The sequence below is a fragment of the Fusarium poae genome, chromosome 1 (genome assembly GCF_019609905.1).
Source record: "Fusarium poae strain DAOMC 252244 chromosome 1, whole genome shotgun sequence".
In the NCBI taxonomy this organism is placed as follows: domain Eukaryota; kingdom Fungi; phylum Ascomycota; class Sordariomycetes; order Hypocreales; family Nectriaceae; genus Fusarium; species Fusarium poae.
The window spans coordinates 1,726,972-1,749,138 of NC_058399.1; the positions used below are offsets into that span (position 1 = coordinate 1,726,972).

Genomic DNA, 22,167 nt, shown 5'->3' on the forward strand with positions numbered 1-22,167 from the left:
AAGACACGAGCCTCTGCAAGGAATGCGACAACTACAAATACAGGCTTTACTCCAGCGGCAGTACGTGCGCAGCGCCCGTTATTAGGGTCAGTAACAAACGTAACTGACCGTGTGTACCGTAAATATGGTGACCTGCCAGGTTATAATATAAAACACGCACTCATGTACCAAACGACCCTTGTGCGATGACGATGTTTTAATCAGAGAACAAGACGGCCTCGGCCAAGAATGACGTCGAATCTCAGACGGTGCCAGAAGGGGAGATCGGGATTTAAGGTCGTGGATCGACGATACGGCCTACTTGAGACTCTTGGGGCCGTGTCCATTCTGGCCAGGAAGTCCCAGTGAAGGAAGATCAAATACGGGGGAGTTTTCAGGTGCTTACGAGGCTATCAAGTTTGTTAAATCCCGCTGTCAATGTCAATCAACGTAGGTTCTGTGTCTAGTAGGCCCGTCCATGTTCTGTAAACTCAATCAATCAACCGTCAAGAAACTAGGTCAATCTGGTTTTCAGCTGTCGTTGTTATTGATCATGTCCAAAAGATAGGTTCCCTTTTAACGCCACCAAGAATAGGATAAAAATCCCCGACCTTGAACGTCTGAATTGAGAGTGAGTTGAGACAACGAAATCGAGATTGGCGATCTTGAATTTCCGGATTAATAACTGAAAACCTGCCACTTCTCGGTAAGTACGTACGTATGGTACTCCCACTAAGGCGGTTGAGGATAGCTGAACGAATGGGTAGCGTAATGTAGCGCAGCCTCTCGTCATCGAATTGTCGCTAACAGCACGCCATTGACTCTAGAGCTGGAGGTGACTCTATAGTAGAGAGTCTCTAGTGACAGTAAAAACTTCAAAATGCGGGACACTGCGACCAAAGCTTCTGCACGAACTCGTGGACAGTTGCTTCACGCGGCCATTAGGCATTCTATCCGTCTCGGCCGCCCGTCAAGCTAAGACTCTCAATCCAAGGAAGTGAGGCAGAAATATAACGATTTGCATATCAACTCCACCTGAGATGATGGAGACATGTTCGTAACCGTTGCAAGACTACGGGTATTCCAGGTTGGTTAGTTCAGTGGACTGACTAGCAGGTACCTTCTGACGATAACTTGTGGTTTCACATCTATTATATACTTTCACAGCCTTATAGAAAAAGGACAATAATGATTAATTGAACAGGCCTTTGAAACTTGAGATTCGCGTACATACAAAATCTGGGCTGACGAGCTGGTTGTTTCTGTTTCCGATCCTGATGGATTGATATGGATGCTTGCTGATACGACAAAAGTGACTAGGGTTTTCTGCAAGCTGAGTCGCTGGATCATCATAGTCACAAGGACGGAGCCGCTGCACTTTCCAGGTACGAACAATGCAATGCAATGCGAAGCGAAGCGAAGCGATGCAACCGAGCGACGCTGACTTGACTGACCTGGCTCCCCTAGTTACTCCTCGTCTGGTGGGGGAGAGTGAGGTGAAGTTGAAACTGGGAACACAGCTCATTACCCAAAATGGCTCAAAGTAAACATTGACTTTCGAAAAATCGCGTCAGACTTTCGAAAAAAACGCGGTTGACGGTTGGAGCTAACGTCAGTTGGTAGTTGTTGCTGATGTTTTTATTACCAACCAAGGTTTTGGAGTTTCTTTTCCACACCATATAACTGAAATCATAATAAGCAGGAGAGTACTCTATATTGAATATTTATTCTGTATTCCACTCTAACATAATATCTAAAAGATTGATATCCCATAATACAACTCTTAATCTCAAAATCACGGCAGTTGCCATCAAACAGCTCCAGTTCTTTCTTCTTCTTCTCCTCCTTCTTCCCTTCTCGCACCCCGCCTAGGGCTACTCCGTAGATGAGATGTACCATATGACCCCCATTGACAGGGAGTGATCCTGGTAAACTTTGAAAGAGGTTGCCGCAGTGTCAGCAACAATAGTAGCTTGGCAGCGGAGGCAGTGCTTTCAGACAACTGTAGAGTGATGCCCACAGCCAGACTAACTGTAGTTGACCTAACGATAATGGATATCGCATCAGTGCTTTTTTGTTTCGAGAGGAGGGGAAATGGACCAGGCTAAGCCATGCGGTTCCCGGCAATTGAGTCAGCCTAGACTGAACAGCTAAAACCTCGAGGTTGGTGGGCTTTCTTTGTTTCTGTCAATTGATCAGTGTGTGGCTTGATAAGATCGTATTGGGTCAAAGTCAATTATCTATTAGTAGATCAGCATGTCAAAGAAGAGGGGTAGAAAATGTCCAAAAACAACAAAGAATCAGTTTGGCTGACAGACTGGTCTTGGTGTGCGGCGTCCCCAAGAAACAAAGGATGCGCGATCGTCCCGCTGAGGGCCACAGACAAGAGCCATAGCGTTCGGAGGCTTGAATGCCGAGGGAGAGAGTCAAGTTGCTGTTACGCACAAAGATCAACCATGATAAACTTATCCGTACGGACACTCTCTCATACGTAGACAAGGCGGGCTGTAGACAAGGGTGATATGCGGAGTATCGATAAACAGGTTAACAAGCTCAGTTCGTCATATCGAGCTTCTACCTTACCATTGGATGGCCCCCAAGTCTTTGAATGTGAGAGGAATTGGTGAGTGCTGGCCTTGGCGTCGGACATCCCGCGCGAATACCCGTTGAGTGATTGATGTATTATCTGGTGCTATTCATCGATTCCTTATCTTGGTAGGTAACATTGCCTGTTGCCCCAGGGCTAGAACTATTGTTAGAGAATGCTGTCGATCGACCGACCGACATGCATCTATTCAAAACCTGTACCCGGGAACGAAACGCCTCCCGCAGGAATTCAAGGGTCCGGTCCCTTGGCCACCACTCTCTATGACGATCCTCTTTTACCGTACCAGAGTTTCCAGTCAATACCAATACAGAAGGTTTCACTCAAGGGCCTTGCATTCCTCACCCTGTTGTGTATGTGCACGTGGGGATGGCCATTGAAGAAGCAGAGTCAAATGCCAGTGATGGAAAGTCTAGAAGCTGTTTTTCCATATCTAGAGCGGCTGGTTTGCTTTTGCTTTTGCTTTTAGGAAGCGGCTCTGAGGGTTTGCCACACTCTATATATGTTGATGGATGGATGGATGATCTACAAACTGCATTTGAATCTATTGGTCGTTTCGCCTAATACACGCGAGCTGCAACCCATGGAATTGGTGATCTATCTAGATTTCTGAATGCATACGGGTACCTGAATATGCGCAAGATCATGTATGTAGTTCAACTTATCCAAGTCGGTAATGTATGTAGGTTGATGAAGCGAACCGCGATGTCTATCCTAGCGATTACAGATAGCTAAGCGTCCAGTACAAGCAGCATGAACTCTTCCGTTCTCTACGCACGCCCCTCCTCGGGGACTGCCCACTCGAGTTCCTCGTCGCTTGTCGCCAGCTGCTCCAATATGGACACTAGCATCGGACTAGACATGGGTTGGATCTTGCTTCTGACCCAACAACGCTGCGTAAATTGAAAATCCCAGCGTAACCTTGCACAAACGAACAATGCCTTGCATTGCAGCCGGTCAGGACAGGAACCATATGTCATTGCTTTACAGTACCTGCCAATGCTGGCAACTGCGGTATATGGATTCACATATTGGTTGACGACTCAACCATTGCGATTCATCAACTATTCCCAAGAATGCGGGTGTCATCCGTCATCGAGTAAAAAGAGTCTAGACCTGCTCTATTAAGCTGAGTCTTATGAATCTTCAATTCGCAATCATCATTCGTTGTGCTGACCTCGACTGTGGGACCGCTGTGTTTCTGAACAAGGGCCCTAGTGCAAGAGTGCGACTGTCTCACGACCACCAGAAAAGGACCCTGAATTTTCCTTTTAGAGGGGAACAAGTCTCCATCCTTTGTCTACCTGGCGACACTCGAATTGAAGCTGTGAGCGGGCGTGCACGAGCTCTAACCATTGTCCTGGATTTAGTGACAAAGATTTCCGAATCAACTATTGGCCTTCTTTGCAGGGACATGCTCTTCAGCAATCAGGGTCTCGACCTTGAAGAGGCGTCATTCTGGCGAGCTTTCAGCCGACGCCGGCGGCTTCAGAGCTGTGAAGAACCCCAAAGAGACCAGGAACAGGGCCCAATAAGCCATTGAACTGACTGACGACGACTGGACTGGGCTGGACTGGGGGCCAAAACCCACCCGAGAGTCGCCGAGGCTTGACTTATAAGCACGCAGTACAGCACTCTGTACATACGTACTACTGCACCAGACATCAATGTGTGTTCCTGAAGAATAAAGAATTGGCATAAGCTTAGACCAGGTATTGAAACGGCGAGGCAAGCGGGCAAGGCTAGTCAGGTCAAAGTTCAATTCGACCAGGGTTTTGAGGGAACTGTTACAGATGAGGCAGTTTTCCCAAACAACAAAGAACCGGTTTTGGCTGTTGGCGGTTACAGTGACAGTGACAACTTGGAACAGATCCCAGCTGGGCTAACGTCATTCTTCCCTAAGCTCTGGTTCAGGTCAGCAATCAGATCACTTACAGTATAATGTACAGTACACTTTACAGTTCTTGAGCTCCATTGACGGTCCCCAGAAGCACGGTTGACATTTGTTGACGTTCATGGGAAATGCCTGTACCCAGGCACCAAAACATTTTGTACATATGCTATTCCCAGCGTAGAACAAAGACCCGGCACCAAAGAGAGAAAAAAAAAAGGGAGGTGATGTTTTGACATTTGAACTGGAGCAAACTAAATGGGGACAGTTGGAGCCTTTTACCTATTTTTTTCCCCTGCCTTTGTCTCAAAAAGAGGAGACTATTTGATGACAAACGAGATCAAAACGGATGTTTGGTAACGAATTATGGAAATTATTATGGATTTAACTCGAGGGAGGAAGATTTGGAGACGCAGGGAGAGATGGAGCGATATACTAGATATATCGGAAAGATGAAGCCGTACCCGACAATCACTCTTTAATCATTGGGGATTGACTCAACTAGATCGACTCTGTTTGTCTCCAATCTTTTGAACCAAGGCTCTAGTCAAGTCTATTTGTTTTCTGTCTCAACCATTCACAGAGACATCCCGCAATTCCGAACCTTGGCGACCAACAAGCATCGAGCGTCTTAGACAGAGGCGTTGGCGACTTCTTTGTTCATGTACATATCCTGGCCATTACTGCTGGGTAACGCCACTACGGGCGCCCTTATTAGTGGCATCTGGCCGCAGCGGAGAGACCGTCCGCGTCTTGTCTAAGAAAGAAGAGCTGGCTGACAGGCAATTGACGTGACGTGACTTGACTTATTATTGTTTAAACATTTTGACAGACAGGTCACTTATCCAATCCCGGAGCGACGGTGAATTTCTGGACGAGTCAAGCCACAGCAAACCATGACAGACTCGATGATTTACACTCGAATGTTTACTTTGTGATCGGGAGGCTTGACCTTGGACTCCGGATTAAGAGAGAGGTCACTAATTCTTGAACTGACTGGTATGTCTGTTCGGGAATAGTACAGTGGCAGTGTGGCAATCAATTACGGTTTGATGAGATATCGAGATATTCATCAATGCTTATTCATATCCGTGTATCTGCAATATAAACAAATTGCAGATTAACCCTTCAGCGCAAAAGAAAGCAACAAACGCCGCCCCATGGTTGGTGAACTCTTTTTAGTGGCTTTGATGTGGATTAGCTGATTGTTACCTCGAGAATGATTCTCTTTGACTGCAGGGTGAACGGAGTCGTGAAGCTTCTTTGTTATTGTTATTCAACGCTTGACTTGCCTTGCGCTTGACCACGGTATCCATGCTTTGGGATCGTCTTCTAGAGCATCCATCGCATGTTCTATTCTCGTGATATCTCATTTCCGACGTCGTCTTCAAACTTGATGTTACTGGGACGACGCTTACCAGGTCATGGATTGATCGTCAATTCATGATGGAGCCGTTGGGATTTAATATGCGTCGCGGGACGGGAAGACGCATCGCTTCGCATCGCACCTCAGACCTAGTATCGCTACAGTAAATTATATGCTGAATGCCCTCACCGCTTCTTAATTCTTAGCTATGATGTAACCTGGTTGGTCGGTGCATCGAGAGAAGAAAGACGCATTAAGTAATTTGTGTAAGAGACGAGACATGTACAATAGTTATTCTAGTTATCCATTGGATGCTGGTGATTGTGTCAAGGCTGAACCTGAACCAGAAGCAGACGCAGAACAACCTAGGGGGAGGAATTACCCTAAAAGGAATAGGTGTCGAAAATAAACGGTCGATCATTCACGCAATGAGATCAGGTTTTGATGATGATATCTGTCTGTGCTAAATCGAGATGATGAACAAAGACGATGAAATGCTGGATGTATCTCCAAGATTTGGATGTACATATTTGGGATACGAGTTCAAGACAAAGGCAAAGACAAAGACTAAAAGATGGCATTCTATAATTATCATGACATGTTGGCTAACAGCACTGACAAATGCGTATTCTTGTGATGGCTGGTGAACTGTATATAGAATTTAGACTTTTGTCTGCCGTTGTGTTCTTTATGCGAACGGTACATTTTATAAGGCACATCTTGAGTTTGGAAGCTGGGCTGACGTTTAAATGTTTATGTCAGTGCACGTCCATGCTGGCTTGACTGGAAGCAAAAGTATTATTACCTAGAAGCCGGGAATGGATGTCATTGATCAAGATCCATGGATACAATATGATCATTTCCAATAATGAATAAAAGTAAACAAACCAACCTGTCGAGTAGTTCTGTCATAGTATGGAGAAGGGACCAAGACCAAGTTTGATGCAAAACATCCAAATCCGAACTGCATATCATTCAATTCAAGGCACAGACTTTACACAAATAGCATAGCTTAAACCAAGGCACAGAAGAGCACAGCACAACATAGCACAGCACAATATCCGTACCTACAGTACCGAATAATGAACTGCCCTGGATAGAGCCTATTAAGCGCCAGACATCCGGGCATGGAAACCCTTCCAGGACAGCTTGCAAGGATGGCCCACCTCCGCTGAGCAACCGCCCGCCGTGCTCCGGGGCGACGTCCATTCAACAAGCGATACAGGGCCTGGTAAGTGGAGAGAAAGGGACTGGCGTGAGTTGTGATTTGCTTCACCTTTTGCTTTCCAAGCCAGGGCCATTGCTTTGCTAAGAGCTGGATCTGTCTGTGCCTTGTGCCTTGACGGGTCGGGGATGTTGAGTGTGAGCGTGAGGCCCTGAAAGTGAGGTACCTCCCAAAAAAGAGGGCACCCGCAAGTGTGGGACTGTTAGACTGCCCAGGAACTAAACCCACACGCCCCTGCTGGCTTCACACGCCTACTGACCCAAAGCTCACTTACCTTACCCGTCAGGTCCATCGGTGGGCGTGCAATTCTCTTCCACTAAACTCCACTGTAAGTCGGTGCTCCCCAGCGACCCCCAGGGCCCCAGTACAGGTCCCAAATCACCCCTAACAACCTTGGTGGGATCGCCTGGGAAGAAAAAACCTCCAACCGGGACGGGCTTTGCCTTGACTGGGCTTGAGTGAATCCATTCAAAAGGCTTCTGCTCCCGCATTCACATCTTCCCTTTCCACTCCATCCCGTCCCGACAACTTCTCCCAAAGGAAAGAAATTACGGTTACAGTTACGGTTACGGTTAGCCATCGTTTTTTACATCTCCAATTAGACAAAAACTATCTCTCCATTCGCTTTTCAACACTCAACTACTTCGCACTCGACACCCACAAAGGAACTTCGATTCAAAGGAAAGAGACGAAAGAAAAAAGAAGGCGTATTAAAGGAAGATCAAAAAAGAGGGGAAATTCAATTCTTGTTCTTCTTGTCTCGGTGTGCTCGTATAGTCTTACAGTACTCAGAGTAACCTTATCTCTCTCTGTCTTCCCTTTTCCTGTCCTGTCCTGTTCCGTCTTTGGTACTGGACTGTGCGTATTTCTGCCTTGTGCGATTCAGTCCTGCGCCATCCGCCCAGCAACCAGCCGCACCCCGGTCAATTTGGCACCCGGTCCTGGTCTACTCTAGTCTTCGATCCAAACCCAGCCTTTCATCTCGATCCCTCTCGAGATAGAAACTGAACTGAGACGTCGACGTCTTTTCGACTCAACTCATCGTGTTTTAACGACTCCTTTTATATCGTCGATTCACGATTCAGTCCCTGTCGAGTCTCGTTCGTCCCTCCTTCAAATGTCCTTCGAACGATTATAACGACCGACAACCACGATATCGTCGACCCCGCCGCGAGCCAATCTCCCATCCATCCTCTAGCCCTTGGTTCGCTCGCCACTCGATTTCATTACACACGATACCAAACGATTCAATATCCTTGACTTCAATCAAGGATTTCGCCCAGACGCTCGTTCGATAGCATTATAGAGGTGTTGCTGCAGCATTGATTTACTGCAGAACTACCTCTTCACTACTCCGTCGCCGTGTCTTCAATACTCCAACATCTTTTAGTAGCCGACGTGCCTCGATAGAGCTCGACTCAACTCGGGTTCCCTCGAATCGTCCTGCTGCTTCATATTCATAACCATAATGGAAGCTTCCTCTCCTTTAGCGGCGCTGCATCGCCCGTCAATGCTCCCCAGCTGGGGTAGCAGAGACATCTTTCGCGGACACCCTCACTATGCGGCGTCGTCCGTTACATCTGCAAGCATGAGCCTGCGTGAGCAAATGCACAAGCACTCTAACGGCGACTACTTCAACGTCAAGGACGCGCGAGGTGCCTCGCCTGCTACAAGCCTGGCTGCTGACATCTCCCAGAACTTCCGACTTGACAGTGACTCAAGGTTTGTTCTAATGCCTTGTACTTGGCCTGAAAGTGTCTTGAATTAACATGCTTTCAGTCCCAAGTTCCATACTCCACGAAGAGCACTCTTCACTGCTGGCATGGTGCGCAGCTTCCAAGATCGAGGTGAGAACGGTCGACAACTGTCCAGAACGCAGAACCTGGTGGCTAACTGGCATGTTTAAATAGATTCCCTAACAACCCCCCCATTGCCATCATCATCACCCGCTCAATTGGCCGAGCTTAAGGAGCTGATGGAGATCTCTCCCCTGCCTCACAAGGCCCCTTTCTTCACCCAATTCGAGATTACATCTCCAACTCCCGGCTCTACACCAGCCGCTGACGATGAAATGGTGCTTGATTCGCCGGCTCCCATCTCTCGGCAGTCTTCCTTGGAACCACCCAAGCCCATCATGGCTGAGTCAGTCTCATATTCCCACATTCCTCATCCAACACCTACTGACGTCTATCAGAAACCGCAAAATAGCTATGCCTCGACGACCTTCCCTAACACGGATGAAGGGTTTCAGTACTTCGGCGGTACCGAACCGTCAGCCTGACGCCGTTGACGCAACTCCCTTTCGCTTTAGTGCTGGCGGATCTCGTCTCAACCACACCAGCTCGAACCTGTCTCTAAGTGAATGCTTCGAGACAGCATCACCACCTCAGGAGCGCAGGCCTGTATCCGCTAACAGCCCTTGCCCCGGTATGCCTGCTGGCCGTGCTAGACCCCAGTTTCTCAACTTCAACGCCTGCTCTCGCAACAATGCCTCCCCTTCCATGAACGCGCATTCCCGCCGACAGTCCAACCCCTTTCTCAGGAATCGCAAGCAGTTCCGTCGATCGCTGAGCATGTTCGAGCATCCTGCTGACGTCATGAAGAGCAACTCTGATGGAGAGGAGGCACCTTCACCTGCGCTTCAATCGGTTATGGATGTAGAGGAGGCTCAAGAACCCGTTCTCCCCCATTTCCTCCTTGAAGACCCTACTGATACTATTCCTCGTATCAGTCGCGAGACCCTCGTCGATGTCTTGGACGGCAAGTACAGCTCTCACTTCGACCAGAAGATCGTGATTGACTGCCGTTTTGAGTACGAGTATGAGGGTGGTCATATTGATGGCGCTGTCAACTATAATGACAAGGACCTACTTACAAACCAGCTCTTCCAGACTCCAATGGACGGGCGAACTCTTCTCATCTTCCACTGCGAGTACTCTGCCCACCGTGCTCCCCTGATGGCTCGCCATGTTCGCTCTGAGGATCGCACCGTGAATGCTGAGCACTACCCCAAGCTTACGTATCCTGAAGTGTACATCCTGGACGGCGGATACTCTGGTTTCTTTACCGAGCATCGTGGTCGATGCTATCCCCAAGAATACGTTGAGATGTCAGATGAGGCTCACCAGCGCACATGTGAACGCGAGATGGGTCGATTGAAATCTCGCAAGGGCCTCAGCCGAGCCGCTACTTTTGCCTTTGGTCAACGCGAGCGTAGTGTGGAAGAGTCGCCTACTGCCCCCAGTAGACCTAGCTCGCGGCACCCTCATCTCCATGCGCCTATTTCCCGACTTGGTGCCTCCCCAATCACGCGCCGCATGGCCTCATACTAGACGTACTGATCTTCACGACTTGGTCTTTGTGATGCACGTGGTAGAGCCCGACTCTATTGGTGCTGGTTTCACCTTGTCCGCTCTCTCAGGTCTTGGTCATCTTAATCTTTCGCCTTCAACCAATGATGCCTGTTTGGTTCGTTAACCTGACTTGCAACTAATCCTTACTACGATAATCACACTCATGCTCATATCTCACCACGACCGCAACGACTTCGATATTAGATCTTTACTACGAGTTCTCGCTCACCGATTAACCTTTCCTTTTCTCTTTACGTTTTACACGCTCACGTTCATGGTTCATCGATGGAACCTCATTCACAAGGGAGCCAACATCCTCCCCATTCTGCATTCGGGCGCGCATTCTTCTTTATCTTTCTCTTTTCACTCATCATCATGCATCTGACTTGGCGATTTCCGGAATTGCATTTTTGGCTTCTAAAACATGTCTCGGGGACAAGCATTTCCTTATGACTGTGGCGCTGTTTGCAATAGACATTTCGATACCAGGTGTCTCGGCCTTTCGATACCTTCACTTGGGGAAATCAGGAAAATGATACCTATCTGGAGAAGCCGAATGACTGCCAGGCACATCCCGACTTGCATCTGTCACTGGGTATCCTATTCCACAGCTTTTTTGATACCAGTATCCTCAACTTCACGGATACATCACACCCTACAAACGTCCATACGCGCATATTGTCGCACCTATACCCACCCAAACCCGAAGGAACCGGGCTTGGTTAACCTTTTCCTTTGTTCATCACTACATATTCAAACAATCACCTCCTGAAACGAGTACCTTGGGAGGTTGGAAAAACTACATAACAACCCTCAGGCCTGTATCTGTATTTTTTTCCTTTGTCCATACATACATAAACAGGCACAGGTCATATTGGTGTTGGCAGTATCATGGAAGATTGGTACTGCCGTACTTTTTTCTGTAGGACTAGCTGATGGAGTAATCCTTCTCATGGCAGGCAGGCGAAAGATGGTTTTGCCACTTGTACATATAATTACATTGCCTTACGGGGGACATGCCCTGGCTAGTAGATACCTACAGATGAGGGAAAAAACAGTCAAAAGTTAAAATTATTCAACTACTGCTCTTTAACGGTGATTGATCATAATGGCCAATCTAGTAAGTAATAGTTCAGTCGTAAGTTCGCCAAGGACGATGATCAACATGAACGTGGAAACGGCTCAGTGGCAAGCCATTTGGGTAAAGCATGAACCCAAGTGTTAGTTTGGGCAATGCATGTGTTTGTTAGCATCTCCTCTTGCAGTTGCCTCCTTCCAGTTGCAACGTTGGGACCGTGTTGTTTTATCACCTTTTGAAGATGGCACAGTTCTTCTGCTTCGATACGGTATGCCATTTTGGCGTCTTAATCCCAACCTCAATTGATCTATGATCCATAAAATAGATACGTCTAAAAGTGTGAGTTAGGGATACAGAAAACGAATGGCCTCAGAGCCGGTCCAATGACATAAAATGACTAAATGACCTTGTGAAAACTCCTTTTCATCAAACGCCGCCCATGCTTCCGGTATAGTATACAAAAATCAAATTGCATTAAGCAGCAGTTTCATCGCCGTCATGAAGAGTAAAATCCCATTCCTTGAACGCCTCGCGGAACGCCTCCACGTCCTTGGTCTCCTCCTCGACAGTTTGCTCGCAGGCCTTCCAGAAAAGGCGGCCTTCGAGATTGAGAAGCTTGGCTACCACTCGTCGACCGAACTGGAGATCAAAATTTTTGTCTGAGGGTAGAGGCATGACGAGGGACGTTCCCTTAATACGCTTCTCGCCATCATCTGCCCACAGCCACACGCGAAAGAAATCTCCGCCAGACTCGGCTTGTTGTTCGAGAGTCAGATCTTGTGCCTTGAAAGCTGGATAGGACTGGTTCTCTGCTTCAACTTTGAAAGCAGCTTCCACCAGACCCTTGTGGATGAGTTCGGCAGGCAAGGGCATCAGTTGCCAAATCAGATGGACATTGCGTTCACGGCTGATCTCCCAAGTGACGACGCCGAGTTTGTGTGAGCTTTTGGCAGCAATCATGGCCTGAATAGCTTCGCGGAAGCGGTTCATCTCTTTATAGGTCTTAGCAGCCTCGCCGTTTGGATCTGCTACTGGTCCAATACTGGGGATGGTCGGATTGTGTGGTAATGGAATGATGATCAAGTGACCTGGGAAATCAAGGCCTTGCTCGGTAAAGGTCGCAGACGTAGGTAAGGGCCCCTTGGCTGTTGAGATGTAGGCGTCGTCGCCAATGCTGCAACACATGTGTGAAGACAAGTTGGGGTTGGAGAGACAAAAGTAGCATCTATCGGGACCTGGAGGGGGTGATCGATGGCGTTGCTTCTGGCGCTGGCCCCTTTGTCCCCTCTCGTGCTCGTCACCGCCATACCGATTATAAGTGTCCTCCTTAGGGGCACGTTTCTTGGTCTTGGGGTTAAATGGCGATGCTGTGGCGCCAACGGGTACTGATGCGTCTCCTTTGTTGAGGCTGAATGCATACATAGCTTTTGCTTTAGCCTCATTACCATATGGGGCCATTGAAATGAACCGCGTGACGCAAGTGTTGTCAGTCTCCTTCTCGGTAGGATGCACAAATGCTTCTCGCTCATAAAAGAAGCCTCCGGGAGAGGATGTTAGGTGGTACCGTGGTTTAAGTGCTGCGCATAGCTCCGCAACCGAGTCTGAGACAGCCAAGGACGCTTGGTTTGTAGGATCAAGGGCAACTTGCGAACCAGTCCAGATACCTGCGGGCCATATCGACGTCAAGAGAATATCGGCGCTGTTGGCACCGCGCAGGCTCTTAGCATCGTCGACTGTGTGAAATGGCAGGTGCTGTTCCTTGGACTGGCCTGCAATGAGGTTCGTATCTAATTGACCACCAAGAGCGACGATTCGCACACCATCAGATGTCTTGGTAATGCTCCGCTTGCCTAGGAAATGTAGGTTCTCGCAAATTTCCTCGTCGGCCTCGACCTTTGCGGCGATGCGCGGAGGCAAAGGGTGACTTCCTATGGTGAAGTAAGTTGGTAGAGGGACTTGAAGGGTTCCATCAAGAAGTGTAGTAACTAAATCGTCGTCCTGTGTTGCGCTGAAGACGTCGCCAGTAAGAATGGCCATAGAGAAGCTATTCTTTGAGTGGAGTGTGGCTAGCTTTTTGAATGCTCCCTCAAGCTGGCCATTGAGGCTGCCCAAGACGATACTGGATAAAATCTGTTAGATCATGAGCTGCAAGTAAGATTTCAAAGCATCACTCACATTTTAGGTGCAGCCATATTGGCGTTTGTTGTGACAAGAAAAGGTCTAGACTTTTCACGATAACTTCTAAGTGAAGGGAATGTGGATGAAAGAAGCTATGATGAAAGTGTATGAAGAGCGCGTTGGAGTTCTATAATAGATAAGAGAATGCGGCGCGAGCGTGATTGGTGGAAGTGGGGCTTCATGCATTAGCGCCGCCTTATCGGTTTTGCCGCTTATGAACCGATAAAAAAAGTTTTGGCGGGGACATCTTTTCGCGGTATGGATTTGAAGAAGCTCTTTTTCGCAAAGACTTGGACCTTCATTTTCCCAAGTTCTTTACATACAAAACAATACCGCCCAAGATGCCGGCCAACTCGTCAGGGCGCATCACAAAGGCGCGGAAGAATAAGAACTCAACACCCCACCAAAAGAATCACCGGTGGGAATCTTTTACTACTAAAATTTCAAAATTTAATTCACTTCAACCTCTACGAAAAGTTCGCCGTCATGACCTCGATAACGAAGACCTTTCGACCTCGACATCCTACTTTCAGACCGGACTACAAAAATGGGGAGAACTCAATGTCTCGAAGCCGTTCTCTGCTTTCAAGACAAAGGTCTGGCCTCTTTGCGAGAGCTTGCCTCAGCTGCTTCATTTTGAGCAGCGCATCATGGATCTACTCGCCGACTTTATAGCAGGACAGGATAAGGAAGCTCTGGAGCCGCTACTAGATCTTCTAACCGCATTCTCCCACGATCTGGGAGTTCGATTCGAGAAGCATTATGGTAGAAGTTTGGATTTAATCGTGGCCATAGCAGCCAAGCCACAAGATGCCGACGTTATTGAGTGGACGTTTGGAGCCCTCGCCTTTTTGTTCAAGTACCTTTCTAAATTACTCGTTCCTGACTTGCGACCTACCTTCAAAGTTATGGCGCCTCTACTTGGAAAGTCACGGCATCCTCCTCATATTGCCCGATTCGCAGCCGAAGCACTGAGTTTCTTGGTTAAAAAGGCAGCCGCGCCTTCACAGCGCGAGACAGCTTTAAAGCGCCTGGTCGAATGCGCTCGGGACGATCTTCTGGGCATAAAAGACGACCGTCAGTTCATTCTATACAAGGATGGATTGATGAACATGTTTGCCGAGGCCATCAAGGGTACCGACAACGTCATTCATTCCACTGCTCCAGCTATCTTCGCCGCACTGGTCGACGCCATTCCGGAAGAGGAGCGAACTCTCGTCGAGGATACTACCTGGACCGATGTTGTCTGTGGTGTGTTGACCAGTGTTACACATCATGCCACTGCCGAGACTTTTGGGGATTTCGCAGGCGGAGTCCATGAGGCGATCCGAGCCAACATGGAGCGAACAGCTCCTGCCAACCGCCAATGGCAGGTTGTACCCCTTATCAGGATATACGGAACCATGGCCGGTGTTCGAAAAGGATACCGAATCAGTGATTGGTCACCTCTTATCAAGAACTTTGTCGAGTTGCTTTCCAGTGTTACAGAAGCAGCACCACAGGACGCCTCAAGCACCGTCTGGAGGTTTGTCATGGCCAGCACTGCGATTGTCTGGCACCACGCACCTATTGATGCTTTGATACCCTATATTAATCCTCTCATCCAATCTCTGACCAGAGAGCCATTCATGAAATGGTTCATTCCCTTTTGTTCTTATTTCTGCGAGCTGGATGCTCAGCGCTTCGGAAGCTTGTTTCGCAACGATTTCCAAAGGTAAAAACCCCGAATATCTACTATTTTCGAGTCTTTACTAACTGTGTAAGATTCATTGCGAGCCATTGGTCTGAAGAGTCCAATGAAGATATGCTTTGTGTCCTCTTGCCAAAGATGATCGAGAATGGCGCTTTTCCTTTGGCCGGCGAGAAGGACAGCTGCAGAATGTCACAGGGCTGGCAAGGTCAGATCGTTTCCAAGTTTGAACGCTTGGAGATCTCACCCTTCCCTGAACGTGGCCCCTACAACAAGGATCCTCAAGTTTGGCGGGATAGGTGTCTTCCCAAGTACTCGGCACTACTCCAGATCCTTGAACTCACAACAGTTCACCCATCGACAAACGCTAAGATCGCCGAACTTCTACTTAGGAAGCTGAAGCTCGCGCTGCGGCCATCTTCTACCTTGGCTTCGGACGAGGTTCATTTTATTGTTGGTCAGGGATTCCACGCCTACTTGCGTATGAGCAAGGCTGCGGGCTCTGTCGACATCACCTTGAGCCCGCTCCTGCGTGCAGCCGTTCCTCGATTTTCTCAATCTGTCAGCTTCTTGCATGCATATCTAGCCTACGAAGAAATTCTACAGGGCAACGAGTCTGCTCGACGACAAGATAGCACGAGTAGTGATAGCTCATCCACTGAAGAGGACCCAGTTACTAAGTCTTTGATCGAAAACTTAAGTTCCCCATCACACGAACTCCGTTTGGCATCTTTGAATCTTCTCAGGGCGCTTAGTATGGCAACGGACAGCTTTAATACCGTCGAGACCATGATCGAGGTCGAAGAGACCCCGTTGAGTCTCACACATACAAGAACGATTGCTATGCTTCTTCGCAAGTTAGGCCAGAACTACGCTTCGTTTGAGGACAACTCTTGGCTACAACGGGCTGTGCCTGCCTTCCTATTCGGTATGCTTACGGTGAAGTTATCTCCTGTGTGGGATGATTCGGTTGAAACTATGAAGCAAATCACAGAGACCAAGACCGGAGAAGAGGCAGTCTGTGAAGTTGCTTTCCGCTGGTTAAAGGTTCCTTCATCTCGATGGGGTGCCTCGCAGCCCGAAACCCACAGCTCTCGTCCCGCGTTTGTTTCCGACTTTGAATGCACAAACGTGCGCAGACTGGAAGAAGCTGCAGCTGAGGTTGAAGAGTCAATTGATCACCCAGATGAGTTAATGTTGCAGAGTTTTGATGACAAACAGCGAACTGCTGAGACAACCGCTGGCAACGCCAGGTCCCGCGCGCTCAAAGTGTTCAATGCCATCCCCTTCATCGCAGAGAGGAGGTCTCGTCAACTTGTGCCACACTTTCTCGCCTGGGCAAGTGAAGACCGAACCCCTGAATCCGCCGAAGGTCAAGGAGCTTCCGAGGGAGCCACTTGGTCTCTTGCAGACCGCAAGGCCATGCTCGGAGTGTTCTCCCAATTCATCAACCCTCGTGTTCTTTACGAGCACGAGCAAGTCTACACTTCACTCTTGCAGTTAATGGAAAATGGTGACGCTGAGGTTCAAAAGGTTACCCTCAAGGCAATCCTTGCTTGGAAGCAAGAGGCAATCAAGACTTATCAAGAGAACTTGGAGTTCCTCCTGGATGAGGCTCGATTCAAGAACGAGCTTACAGTCTTTCTCCAAGACGAAACTGCTATCAAGCCGGAGCACAGGGCCGAGTTGATGCCCATTCTCCTCCGATTGCTTTATGGTCGCACCATTTCCAAGAAGGGTGCAGCAAGCGGCCGACATGGTCTTCAAGCCACTCGACTTGCCGTTCTCCGAAACCTCAGTGTTGAAGATATGGGAAGCTTTTTGGACATTGCCACTGGCAAGCTTAAGGATGTTAAGGTTGTTGGTGCCTCGAAGAAGATCTTCGAGGAGCCTCTTCTCCCCGTCCGAAAGCAACTTGGTTTCCTCAACATGATTTCTTCCGTCATTTCGGAGCTCGGTACCAACGCCACACCCTATCTAGAGACACTACTCAATGCTGTTTTGTACTGTCTTGTCTTTGCCTGCCGACAACTCAGCGGTCAGGGCGACCCAGAAGACGCGCCTGAAGAAGAGGAAGAAAAGGCCAGCACGCAATCTCTCTTGAGGATTATTCGGTCCACCGGTCTGAAGTGTTTGATTGCGCTTTTCCAAAACGCTCAGTCTTTCCAATGGGCACCTTATCAAGATGTTATCCTCGAAGATGTTGTGGCACCAAGACTGGAAAACTTGCCTAGCGAGACAACACAGGGAATTTCTGGTATGCTTCAACTCTTTGCTACCTGGTCTGTCCTCCCCAGAATCGCCCTATTCTTTGCGCCACATGACAAGATTCCCAAGGGCATTCTTCCCAAGGTCATTGAATGTTTGTCAATCGAGAAGGGCAAGGATGTAGTCAAGATCCATGCCCTGGCAATTGTTCGCAACTTGGTGAAGCTTGCAACTGCGCCTGCGCAGGAGTGCGAGTTCAACGAAGTGATCAGGGCAGAGCTTCTTGAACCCAACTCTAAAGCAATTCTGGCACAGATATCAAATGTTTTGGACATGTCTGGCATCAGCAATGACCTTATGGAAGCTTGTGTAGAGACAATCCTGGTAATGTCTCCCATTATTCAGGATGCCGAAGATGTCCAGGCCGTTATCAAAATCTCCATCTTCCTTCTCAACCAGCCACCTCGAAGAGTTAGCCCCAAACTCAAGGGCAGAATCTTGCTTATTGCGGAACAGTATGTCGCAGGTTCTAGCGCCTTTGACAACCAGTCACTTCTCGACGATGTTTATGACACTATCTCGTCTCTTTTCAGTTATTTCAAAGACCGTGATAACCGACAATCCCTGTCTAGAGCGCTGCTTGCTATCGCTGGAAAGGACAACAGTCTCCAAGAGGTTGCCGAATTGTGCGCAGCCCTCAACTCCTTCAAGGAAGGTCGTATTGATGAGCCCGATTACGATGCACGCCTAGCCGCCTACAGTGCAATCTCTGGTGATCGGGAAGTCTCATTGACTCCCAAGCAGTGGTTGCCCTTACTTCACAACCTTATCTTTCATATTCGAGATGATGCCGAGTTTGGTATTCTGGCCTCTAACTCTGCCGACGGACTTCGCCGATTTATTGGAGATGCGGCAGCTTGCTTGTCCGAAGAATCCAAGGAAAAGTTTGGTGTCCAGCTCCGAGAAGTCATCATGCCTGCGCTCTACGCTGGTGCTCGTGAGCCGTCTGACACTTCCCGACGAGAGTACCTCCGCGTAATGGGTCATCTCTTGTCAACCATGCCCGAATGGGAGCCCATTGCTGATCTCAGTGCATTGTTGAACGATCGAAACGAAGAGAGTTCTGAGCTGACATTCTTCTTCAACATTCTAAGCCCTGCGACAGCACGACAACTGGAGGCTCTGCACATTCTTGAGGCCGCCAACAAGCAGAAGGAATTTGGAAGCCAAAACCTGGCCCAGTTCTTCATCCCGCTTCTCGAACACTTCATTTTCGGCCGTGCCGATGGAGTTGATGACCACGGTCTTGGCGCCCAAGCAATCATCACCATTGGCAATCTCGCAAGTTCTTTACACTGGAAGCATTACCGCACCACCCTTCAACGATACATTGGTTATGTTGAGGCCAAGCCTGAACAACAAAAGTTGACGATCCGCCTCTTGAGTAAGGTTGCCGACGCACTTGTCGATGCAGCTGAAAACGATTCCGAAGAGCGCATGGATGTGGACCAAATTGATGTATCTTCATCAAGCACCACAAGACTTCCTCTCACAATCCCAAAGGCAGAGAAGCTTAGCGTTGATGTTACCAACTTCTTTTTACCTACACTGGTCAAGCATCTTCACGAGAAGGACGAGTCAGAAGTCAGTTACCGTGTCCCAGTTGGTGTCATCATCGTCAGACTCTTGAAGTTGTTGCCGTCGGATCAGATGGACCAGAAACTTGCTGGTGTTTTGACCGATATCAGTCACATCCTCCGCAGCAAGTCTATAGAGGCCCGGGACATGGCTCGAGACACACTGGTAAAGATAGCCGTCAATTTGGGCTCGTCTTACTTTGGGTTCCTTCTCAAGGAGTTGCGAGGCGCTCTGACCAGAGGATACCAGCTCCACGTGCTTTCGTACACAATGCACTCTATTTTGGTCGCCATCGTCCCCAGCTGCGCCCCTGGCGACCTGGATTACTGCCTCAACTTTGTCGTGACAGTTGTCATGGACGACATCTTCGGCGTGATTGGACAGGAGAAAGACGCTGAGGGATACACGACACAGACCAAGGAGATCAAGAGTAGCAAGAGCCAGGACTCAATGGAGCTCATCGCAAAGAACGCCTCGATTGGCCGTCTCATTGATTTGGTGAAACCGTTGCGAGCGCTTCTGATGCAGAAGGTTGATCTCAAAATGGTTCGCAAACTCGATACTTTGATGTCACGTATAACATCCGGTCTTCTACAAAACCCTGTCGCCGAAAGCCGCGACACCCTGGTTTTCTGTTACGAAGTCATTCAAGATGTGTATAATTCTCAAAAGCCTGAAGTTGAAGAGAAGATCGACCCTCGAGTCAAGAAATACCTGGTCCAGAAGGGAGCCAAGAAGAGCGGTGATCGAGGCAAGACAACTAAGCACACATACAAGCTGATTCGTTTTGCAGTCGATATTCTGAGAGCGATTCTGAAGAAGCATGACAGCTTGCGCACTCCTGAGAATATCACTGGATTCATTCCCATCCTTGGTGATGCCATGGTTGGTGGAGAGGACGAAGTCAAGATTTCTGCCTTCCGCTTGCTGGCCGTCATTGTCAAGGTGCCGTTCAGTGACGATCAGGGGTCGAAGTTGTACAAGGTTGCAGTCAAGGAAGCTACTAAGAGTATTTCCATGTCAGTGTCTACCACTACTGAGGTGGCTCAAGCAGCACTCAAGATGCTGGCCGTTGTTCTTCGGGATCGTCGTGACATCCCTGTCGGAGACGCAGCGATTGATATGTTAATCACAAAGTTGAAGGACGATCTGACTGAACCTCTTTACCGTCACGTCACGTTCAATTTCCTGCGGTCAGTTCTGGACCGACGCATTGAAACCGCTTCTGTTTACGACATTATGGACTATGTGGGCACAGTCATGATCACCAACGATGACAAGGATACCCGTGATCTTGCCCGAGGCGCATTCTTCCAGTTCGTTCGCGAATACCCTCAGAAAAAGGCCAGGTGGGCTAAGCAGCTCAACTTTATTGTTGCTAACCTAAAGTACGAGCGAGAGGGCGGTCGTCTGTCCGTCATGGAAATTGTTCACTTGCTTCTCATGAAGTCGTCTGACGACTTTGTTCAAGAGATCTCCTCTACCTGTTTCCTCCCACTCTTCTTTGTCCTTGCCAACGACGACAGCGAGAAGTGCAGACTTTCAGCTGCAGGCCTTCTCAGGGAGATCTTCCGCAAAGCCGATAAGGAGCGGACTCAAACTTTCCTCGGGCTCGTGCGAACATGGTTGGCCCAGGACGGAAACGAAGCAGTGCTCAAACTCGCTTTCCAGGTTTTTGGGTTTTACCTTGCATCTAGTGAAAATGCATCCAAGAACAAGAAGGACTTCAAACTTGTTCTCGAGAAGATCAACGGCGTTATTGAGAACGAGGACATTCGAGAAGTCGATGGAGGGCTCATAGAAGCGGCTCTCGAAGTCATTCGTGCGGCTCTGGCTGTGTTCCCCGAGAAGATCCTGGCAAGTAGCAGCGAGGAGATGTGGTCCAACATTGTCAGATGTTTGTCACACCAAGAACCTTCAGTCAAGATATCATCTATCGGTTTGACAAGCTCCTACTTGGCAGACTTCGCCCAACAATCTGGTGACGTAACCGTTGGCGAGCCGGTGGACGGTAGTCATGGTCTGACACTCGATTTGCCAAAGGTACAGAACCTGGTTAGACTCGCTCTGGGTGTCCTGGCAACTCGAGACATTGATGAGAAGCTAGGAGCGGAGGCTGTCCAGGTCCTTGCTTTCTTGTCTCCTCGTCTCCCTGAGGGTGACGGAGAAGATGAAGAAGAGGAAGAGGAAGACCAGGGTGAGGAGGATAAGGAGAAGACTGAGCGAAAGACAGACCTTGAGCATATGTTCAGGCAAATCTCTCGCGTCATTCGAAGGGAAATTCCTCCTAGGGCTGTGGCCATTACACCAAAGGTGGCTGCGATGGAGCTTCTGGAGACAGTGTGCCGCAGGTCTTCCCTAGAACGTCTTCGGCCATCGTTCAAGACCATTCTTGTGCCACTCCATAACCTCACCGACCCCTCCATTGCTCCTCCTTTCTCAAACGATGAGCTCTTCAAGATAAAGCACGAGGCTCTCAAGACACGCGCACAGATTCTTATGGATTCTCTGCAGAAGAAGTTCGGCACTTCTGAATACTCTAAGCAATTGCTCGCCATTAGGGAAGAAGTGAGGAAGAAGAGAGAGGAACGATCAAGCAAGAGGAAGATCGATGCGATTGTAAAGCCGGAGAAGTATGGACGGGACAAAAGGAAGAAGTTCGAAAAGAACAAGTCCCGCCTCAAGACGCGATCCAAGGAGCAGAAGGATATGAGGCAGTCGTTCAAGCGATGGTAAGGGGATTGATGGCGTTGCATCAACGGGCGTTAAGGAATTGTAGAATTGGACAAGATGTATGTTTCATGGCGTTGTTATATGGATTCATAGTAAAAGTCATTTGTATGTCAAATATGAAAAGCAAACACGGCCATATATTGGGCTCGTGACTATTATAATGATGATTCCTGTGTGAAGAGGAGGGTATCCCATCAACGCCACCCAATGCTCTTACACTATT

At 48.6% G+C, this 22,167-nt stretch overlaps 4 protein-coding genes across 4 annotated transcripts; 3 read left to right on the forward strand and 1 right to left on the reverse strand.

Moving 5' to 3' along the window:
- Positions 1-3,722: 3,722 nt before the first annotated feature.
- FPOAC1_000585 (uncharacterized protein) lies at positions 3,723-4,127 on the forward strand (the record flags this gene model as incomplete). Its single annotated transcript, XM_044845197.1, has 1 exon — positions 3,723-4,127. One exon carries the CDS (start codon positions 3,723-3,725, stop codon positions 4,125-4,127), a length of 405 nt encoding a protein of 134 aa, XP_044711113.1.
- Positions 4,128-8,534: 4,407 nt separating this feature from the next.
- Positions 8,535-10,398, forward strand: FPOAC1_000586 (uncharacterized protein; the record flags this gene model as incomplete). Its single annotated transcript, XM_044845198.1, has 4 exons — positions 8,535-8,788; positions 8,846-8,913; positions 8,977-9,208; positions 9,261-10,398. 4 exons carry the CDS (start codon positions 8,535-8,537, stop codon positions 10,396-10,398), a joined length of 1,692 nt encoding a protein of 563 aa, XP_044711114.1.
- Positions 10,399-11,971: 1,573 nt separating this feature from the next.
- FPOAC1_000587 (uncharacterized protein) lies at positions 11,972-13,689 on the reverse strand (the record flags this gene model as incomplete). The annotated part of the gene is made up of 2 exons (XM_044845199.1): positions 11,972-13,616; positions 13,673-13,689. The coding sequence occupies 2 exons, from the start codon at positions 13,687-13,689 to the stop codon at positions 11,972-11,974; spliced, it is 1,662 nt and encodes a 553-aa protein (XP_044711115.1).
- Positions 13,690-14,016: 327 nt separating this feature from the next.
- FPOAC1_000588 (uncharacterized protein) lies at positions 14,017-21,947 on the forward strand (the record flags this gene model as incomplete). The annotated part of the gene is made up of 2 exons (XM_044845200.1): positions 14,017-15,389; positions 15,440-21,947. The coding sequence occupies 2 exons, from the start codon at positions 14,017-14,019 to the stop codon at positions 21,945-21,947; spliced, it is 7,881 nt and encodes a 2,626-aa protein (XP_044711116.1).
- Positions 21,948-22,167: the final 220 nt, after the last annotated feature.